The 8,230-nt window shown below is 39.8% G+C and overlaps 1 protein-coding gene across 1 annotated transcript in view; it reads right to left on the bottom strand.

Moving 5' to 3' along the window:
• Positions 1 to 3,470: 3,470 nt before the first annotated feature.
• ASCC3 (activating signal cointegrator 1 complex subunit 3) overlaps positions 3,471 to 8,230 on the bottom strand; it is a 351,207-nt gene continuing 346,447 nt past the window's right edge. The window contains exons 40-42 of the mRNA XM_066358816.1: positions 6,066 to 6,275; positions 4,164 to 4,339; positions 3,471 to 4,070 (exon numbers count right to left, since the gene is read on the bottom strand). Of these exons, the coding sequence (XP_066214913.1) occupies positions 3,923 to 4,070; positions 4,164 to 4,339; positions 6,066 to 6,275 (534 nt within the window). The 3' untranslated portion in view covers positions 3,471 to 3,922. The remainder of the gene's footprint in view (positions 4,071 to 4,163; positions 4,340 to 6,065; positions 6,276 to 8,230) is intronic.

Here is an 8,230-nt window from a genome sequence, read left to right as displayed (position 1 = left end):
CTGTGTGCTAGGCACTCTTGTAGGTCCTGGTAATGTAGCTGTGAACAAAATCAACAAAAATCCCTGCCTTCCTGAAGCTTAGTCAGGAATAACAAGGGCAGTCAAGACAATAAGCAAATATTTTTACAGTGGTGAGATGAACAATGGAGAAAAATAAAACAAGAAATGAGGAGGACAGGCGGGGTTGCCATTTAAAATAAGATGGGTAGACCTGTGGGTGCCTTGGGAGAGCCACCCAGACAGAGGGAGCAGCAGCTTTGCAAGATGTTGAGCAGGCAGCAAGGTGACCACTGTGGTGGGCATGAAGTGACCGAGAGGGAGGGGGGGAATGGGGTGAATTCATTAGGGGAGGAGGCACAGACCACATGGGGCCTTGGAGGCACTGGAAGGATTTTGGATTGTATTTTGAGATGAGAAGGAAAGGGAAGATTTTGAGCAGAGCAGGTTTATGATCAGTTTTCTTTCAAATGGCCAACTGTTGTGAAGAGAAAATACTGTGAAGGGGCAAGAGTAGCTGCGGGGAGGCTGGGCGGTGAGGGTAAGGGTGGAAGCAGTGAAGGTGGCTGGAGTCTGTGTGCATTTTAAAGGTGAAGCTGAAAGGTCTGCTTGCAGATTAGGTGTGGGCTGGGAGAAAAGGGGACTCAAGGACTGCAAGGATTTTGGCCCGAGCGACTGGAGGTATGTGTGGAGTGTGTGCTTGGAAAGTGACGCGTAGTTTTCTAAGGCTCCTGGGTTATTTCACCAAAAGGGGGTGGTAATGGTGGTGTGGGAGGGCAAATATATACATTCATACGTGTAAAGCATTGGGGATTGCAAGAGAACATAGAAGGGAACAGAGGCTTTCTGGTTCTTTACGAGTGTCCGCCCTCTCATCGTATTAGATCTCTGCTGAGTGACGCTACATCATTCACTGCCTCTCCCTTCTCACTGCCCACGCAGGTCCTGGCCTCCTTCAGTTTAAGCTTTCTTTCCTATCTTTCTGAAATCACTCTCTCAGCAGCCATCAATGACCCACTACTCACAAAGCCAGGACTCCTAAATTGCTTCACTTAGTGACCTCCTGCCAGTAGTAAGGGCCCAGGGCACCCCACAGGCATGGCCGCATGCCCTCCCAAGGCTCCTGCTGTCTCGTATCTCTCTGTCCTCCTCTCAGAATCACTCGGTCATAATCTTCTCTGGTGCTTTGCCAAGGCATTTCATTGCATACACATGAGATTTTCAGTTCTTACCTTCTAATTCAGGTCATGTTACAAACTTTTCCATCCTTCTCACCTATCAGTTCCTTTCATGTTCCTGAAAATGCAGACTAACTGAACACCCCAGGCTGGAGTCTACTCAGAGCCCGTTACTGCTGCGTACCTGCAATTTTTGTCTTTCATCTTCACCTCTGCAATTCTAACTATCTTCAAAACTCAGTCTAAATGCCCCTAAACGATTTTTCTAAATAATAATTTACCACTGCAATTACTTCTTTATTATAATTATCTACAACTTTTCATCACCACCAACCTTGTTTGAGGGCAGGACATGTCTCTGATTCATGTAGGTATTAAAATACTCAACATAGTGCCTGGAACAGATATCTGACTGGCACTTCCCCAGAGTTGATAAAGTCCAGAAGACTAAGAAATGGAATGTGGGATTACTCTGACTATGGTGGCACATGCCCTATTGCAGGCATCGGGAACCTATGGCTCGCGAGCCAGATGCGGCTCTTTTGATGGCTGCATCTGGCTCGCGGACAAATCTTTAATAAAAATAATAATAAAATTAAAAATATAAAACATTCTCGTGTATTACAATCCATTCATTTCCTACCACTCATGTGATTCACGGTTGCGGGTGGCTGGAGCCAATCACAGTTGTCCTCCAGGACAATACCCAATTTTTATTGGATAATGCCTAATGTACACGAGTTGTTGTATGGCTCTCACAGAATTACATTTTAAAATATGTGGCGTTCATGGCTCTCTCAGAAAAAAAGGTTCCCAACCCCTGCCCTATTGTAATGTACAACTAACATTAAAATTTTGGTGGAATGACATAGCACTGGTCACTCATTGGAATAAAACAAACATTTCCATCTAAGTATGCCTTGCCTTACTAGTGTCTTGTGCAGCTTACTATAAACTAATTGTTTTTGACTTAAAATTAATTTTAACTAATCACAGTGTTTTTCTTCTCAATGATGGATATAACAGAAATTCTTTCTTATTGTTCCTATGTCCTGTGCCACATGTCCGGCGAAACAGATCTCCCGGCTCCCCAAAAGGAGTCTTTTGGGGATCTGTCTGCTCTCCAACAGGAATGGTGCCGACAAACATGCAGACAATGAAATTGTTTCTCCTCAGGTCCTCGTATGGATGGGTGAATTAAGTGGTTAACGTATGAAGTTCAATGAAGAAATAAACCGCCAATGAAAAAGCAGGAAGAACTCTTTACCTGAATTAAAGTTTAGACGCCTCATGCCCTTGGTGTGTTCACATGAGTTGTTTAGATTTAATTTTGGGAAGTGAATGCCTGCTTCTCCCCCCCATCCCAATTCCATTCCTTCTCCGTTTTTTTTTTTTTTTTTTTTTTTTAGCGGCACAGAAAAGGAGGTGCACACAAGCAATTTGTTTTGGTTTCAGAAAAGCCTTTTAAATTCTAGTATCGTGATAGTTACACTGGAAAGTATTTTAAAATGATTCATCGCAAGGTCAGGAAGAACTGAAATTACTATGCAAAGATAGAATTTCACTCCACTAGCATATATATTACATGGACATGAATTCTAACAATCTTTCAGTTTGCAAAAAGTATTTTTCAAGATGGAAATTTTGGGGATATAGAGAAATATCCTTTAGAAAATTTCATCCACAGATGAAAACCATCTGTAGCGGCTGAAAATTTTAGGTTTGCCTCAGACCCATCCCGGAGAATGTGAGGACAAAGAACTGTACTGTATGGCCTATACATGCTGTGACCGTACTTCTCAGAAAAAAAGTAAAAGCAAAGTTTTGAAGTAGATGGGAATGAAAAGGAGAACAGAAGAGTATGTAACAGAATGGGAAAAAAGCAGGAGAAATAATTGAGTCAGCTTGTCTTGAGGTGGCAATGTAAGTATTTTATTTCCACTAGTTACAGTATCTACATTTTCTAAGATCACTATATTCTGCTTTCATCATTGAGCTCCGTAATGTAATTTCACCACATATATTATTAACATTTATGAGTATAACAAATTCTTGAAATTATTTTGGTACCTCTGGTGGTATAGCGGATAAAGCATTGACCTGGAATGCTGAGATTGCTGGTTCGAAACCCCAGGCTTACCTGGTCAAAGGCACATATCAGAATTGATGCTTCCTGTTCCTCCCCCTTTCTCTTTCTCTCTCTTTTCTCAAATGAGTAAGTAAAATATTAAAAAAGAAAGAAAGAACAAAGAAGTTATTTCTACATGTGGCAAAGTATAAATTTTTCTAAAGGGACACATTGTGTACCACTGTCCAGGTAACATGTATTTTACATTGCAGGGTTAGAAATCTGTTACAACAGATTCTACCACTGCCATGTCTTACTGTAGTTTTCCTTAGAATGAAAGGAGCTACTATTCTTGTAAACAGTACACTGTGTAATGTAAAATTTGATTAATAATTCCTGTATACTAATTTCAATATACACAAATTGAAAGATTCTCCTACGTGAGTACTGATATCACATATCAGAAAAATCCATGATGATGTTATAAAAGGCAACATCTTTTAAAAGGCCACTGCAGCTAATTTGTGTTGTAATTGACTGTAGCCATTGTCAATTTCCTGGGTGTCTTGAGGTTAGAAGTTGATTCCACCAAGGAAAACAGTATGTAATTTGACTTTGTTCAGGTGACTAAACAGCCAGATGTCTTAACCACTTCTTTCAAATAATTGTTCGGGTCAGGTTACTTCACTTTCAGGTCAGCCAAGGCATCGGACACGTCGTCGTTGACCTGTGCAGAAATGCTCGCTGGTATGATGTGGAGATGAATGTCGTACTGCTGGTCTAGGCCAAGGTAGCAGTCGCTCATGAAATACAGTGTGTAGATGTACCTAATGCAGAGACAGAACCAAAATGTAAAACCACCGTTCCAATCACAGCCGCATTTCATTCTTTCAGAATTTCAGTGGTGAGATTCTGCCTACCTTCCGGGTACTTCAGGGGTGTAAAAAGAGATGGAAACGACTTGGTGATTTCGAACATACCCTACTCTTTTCAAAGCAATAAGTTCTTTCTTATCCACTTCTCCTAAAATCAAAAACCATCCTTCATCTTTTAATTTGGGAAACCGAGGGGTAACTGCATGGCTGTCTTGCTTTCCCTGTAAACCAGAAAAACAAAGGTGAAGCATTAAGAATTTCTAGACTCTTTATATCATTTAGCTGTGATTAAAAGGCTATACTGTCTTACTTGAAGGACGTAAATCTATATAGTTTGGTATATCTATCCGAGATGTTTTTAATTTTCTGGCTTGGTGTCTTGGATATGCTATCAGTTATCTTTTTTCAAGATCCTCAAAACATTACTTTGTAGCTAATGCCACCAGAATATTTGGCTCAGTTAGAAGAGAAAGCCCTGAATCTTGACATCAATTTAGCAAATTTTCACACCATTCTTATATTATTAATACCCCATTTGCAGATGAACAAATTGAGATACAACCAGGTTTACCAAATCTTCCAAAGTCTTATTCACAAGAAACTGATATTATTTACAGGGATAGTGGGGGCAGGGGTGGAAGGCAATCAAGTATAGACTCTGGACATCAAGAAAATAAACACTATATCATAATCATATAAATACCTTCTCACTACCCAAGAATAATACTTACATTAAAAGCACACATTCTAATATAGTAATAGTAAAAAATCCTTTCTCTGAGGAATGAGAAAGTATAATCCAAGCAATTTGTAAAATATATTAATTATCACAATCTAAGATTAAATATCACCAAAATGACGGTGCTTGAAGTCTTTATTTTAGATGGAGATCACAAAATACAAGATTATTCTAGTGGATCTTTAAGACAATGGTTTTATGGCATAAAATATACTGATGACAACATTTACTAAAGATGACATGATCTCATTTAGACTCCACTCAGTCTTCTAGAGGCACATGCTTCACTTAGGGCTTGAGACAGGACAGAGTAATGTATTTTTACAACATTTATAAATAAAATTTACAGTTTTTTCTATAAATAAAACTTACAGTAGAAAGTTATTGACTGTTTTGTGTGTGAGAACAGGGCAGACAGTAGTAACAAACCACAGCCTCACTCCTGTGGGCTTATTCTAGATGCAGGAAAATCCCTGACTCTACTGGGCTGAAGAGAAGGCAAGTTCTTTTCTTATTTCAATTCCTACTAAAACCCAATCTGTCCACATGCTATGTCCTAAGTCTCAGGGGGCCAAATGATTAATTTTGATGTCACAGGCAACCGAAAAGAGCACAGTACATTAAAATAAAAACACTGCACATTTGTGCCTGTGCGAACTCTGATGGAGCTCTCCCACATGCACTGTGAGGAAGGGAGAGGTAGATGTGACCACTGAGGTGCAGGAAAGCTCAGTCGTACAGCTTTGCTCTCATCTACATCCAGCCCAATGTGGTTCCCATGTAACAAAGTGCATCCAGGGCAATGCTTTCCAAACTTAAATGTCTTTAAAAAGTCATTTGGGGTATGGGGTAAGAATCCAGATTCCGCTATCCCCTCCCCTGAGATTCTGATGTGGTCAGTCTGGAGGAGGGCCAAGGAATCTGCATTCTGTAAGGCGCTCCAGGAAATTCTGCTGGACTGAGTCTATAGGCCATATTTTAAAAACAGTACCCCAGGCAACATACTATTATGTAAGGCCGATATTCTGGGGTTGAAAATTGGCACATGAGAACTGACTAATTTCAGAAGACTGCCTTGCTGCTTAAAGCCAGTTGAGAAAGAGGGATTCATGAATGACACGGGCGCATTAGTAATGTCAAAGATATGTGCGGCGGCGCACGCTGGTATCTGGTGTGAAGCATTTGAGAACAGAAACCAAACACTATACCTTGTGGAACCCAACGTGGGCTCTCTGCAGGCTGACTTGAAGCACATACTCTTGATCAGCATGCAATTTGATCCATTTGTTGTCATTTCGTTTGTCTGAAGTCAGAGTTGTGATAGAAAGTTCACTATGTCCTTCCACTGAGTCATCCCACCAGCCTTTGACACTTAAGCCAACATCTATCACTGGTAAGCGAGATAAGAAATTCCATGCCTGAAAGAAAAGAAAAAAACGATAACAAATGATATGGTTAATTTGAAATGCAGCAATCAACTACAAAATTATGTACTTAAAAAATAATTAATGTCTGTTTTTAGATTAAGTGTGGGGTCAATGTAGTTATAAGAAATAATATAGACAATCCTGTGTACCATTTCCCTGGTTACCCCCGATGGTTGCATTTTTAAAAACTAAGATATAATATTAACACCAGGATATTGACATTGATACAATCCATAGCTCTTGTTCAGATTTTGCAGTTTTTCATGTAGTTATGTGTGTGAAAACAGTGTGCTTTTAACCTTTGTAGTTTAAAGTCCTTTTAAAAGCAACTAAAAAAAAGAATCATTATCGTGACCACTTTATTATAATCCCTCCTAGATATTGAGTGACTAATGAAAATACTAAAAAAATAAATTTAACAATGTTATTGAGCTGGCTTGTGTTTCAGAGAAGCATCTATTCTAATATTTATGTGACTTCTACAGTAGAGAGCATTACTTTAAGTTACTAAAAGTAACTTAAAAAATGTGATGCCATTGGCCCTGGCCGGTTGGCTCAGCGGTAGAGCGTTGGTCTGGCATGCGGGGGACCCGGGTTCGATTCCCTGGCAGGGCACATAGGAGAAGCGCCCATTTGCTTCTCCACCCCCTCCCCTCCTTCCTCTCTGTCTCTCTCTTCCCCTCCCGCAGCCGAGGCTCCATTGGAGCAAAGATGGCCCAGGCGCTGGGGATGGCTCCTTGGCCTCTGCCCCAGGCGCTAGAGTGGCTCTGGTCGCAGCAGAGCGACACCCCGGAGGGGCAGAGCATCGCCCCCTGGTGGGCGTGCCGGGTGGATCCCGGTCGGGCGCATGCGGGAGTCTGTCTGACTGTCTCTCCCCGTTTCCAGCTTCAGAAAAATACAAAAAAAAAAAAAAAAATGTGATACCATTGTTGATGACAGTCAGCATCATCCATTGACCACTAACTGGACAAAACGTTTTTTTCTCCATATTCTAAATTTATTCTGAAAGAAAAACATTTCTGTGTCTGTGTATTATAAGGGGCCTTATAGGTCCCAGGTTCTTTTTTGAAACAAATAATATATATTTGGCATTATGATATCGAAAATATCAATTAAAATGATACATACTAAAGGAGTAGAAAATACTTTATCATTTTTATTCTTACTCTTTAAATTGAAAGAGATTTCTCAGAAATCGGTATGCAAATAAGTAAGGAACTGCTCATCATTACTAAATGAATAAATGAATTTCTAAGTCTATGGAGAGGATGTAACCAAATAAACTTAATATTCTCAGATAATTAATTGTCCCTTTTTTTCTGTCATTTACAATTATGTGGTACTCTCACCATCAGTGAAGAAAACTTCTCAATGAATTGGTTGTTCTATTAGTTGTTTCCTTTAAACTTTTTAAAAGTACATGAATACTTTAAATTTGGTTTTCCTTCTATTTCTTTAATATATTCCATAGATTTGTTTACAGGCTTTGATTTCCTGTTTGCAAAGACTTTAGTGCTGCTTAGAATACCTAGTTGAAATAAAGTAGACCTGATAAATCAAACTACCCCTTAGGAATTTAAAAACTGTAAATCCAATGCAAATTTTCAATCTAATCCATTCTACACCTTGTCTTGTGATTCTGGAATTATGTCTGGAATAGATCTTGAAACGGTCAAGCCACAGAACTGACTGCACTGTGCTTCAGGGTAACAAACGATGGCCTCTCCCCTGCTGGGACCAACCGTCTCTGGGTATAGAAGCTGTGTGTACTGTGTGCCACTTGGTGTTCACTTACCCTGGCCAGAGAGGAAAAGTGACTAAGGGGACATTTAAATACACAATTTCTGTAAGGTATATAAATTTGTGAGACATCACAAGTAACATTTACCACATAAAGCAAGACTTCATGTTTCTTTACTTGTACCATTAAATTAGTTACCAATATA

This window comes from Saccopteryx leptura, chromosome 1 (genome assembly GCF_036850995.1).
Source record: "Saccopteryx leptura isolate mSacLep1 chromosome 1, mSacLep1_pri_phased_curated, whole genome shotgun sequence".
Lineage (NCBI taxonomy): Eukaryota > Metazoa > Chordata > Mammalia > Chiroptera > Emballonuridae > Saccopteryx > Saccopteryx leptura.
The sequence above is the reverse complement of the archived record's forward strand: the minus strand, read 5'-3'. Positions and strand labels throughout refer to the sequence as shown.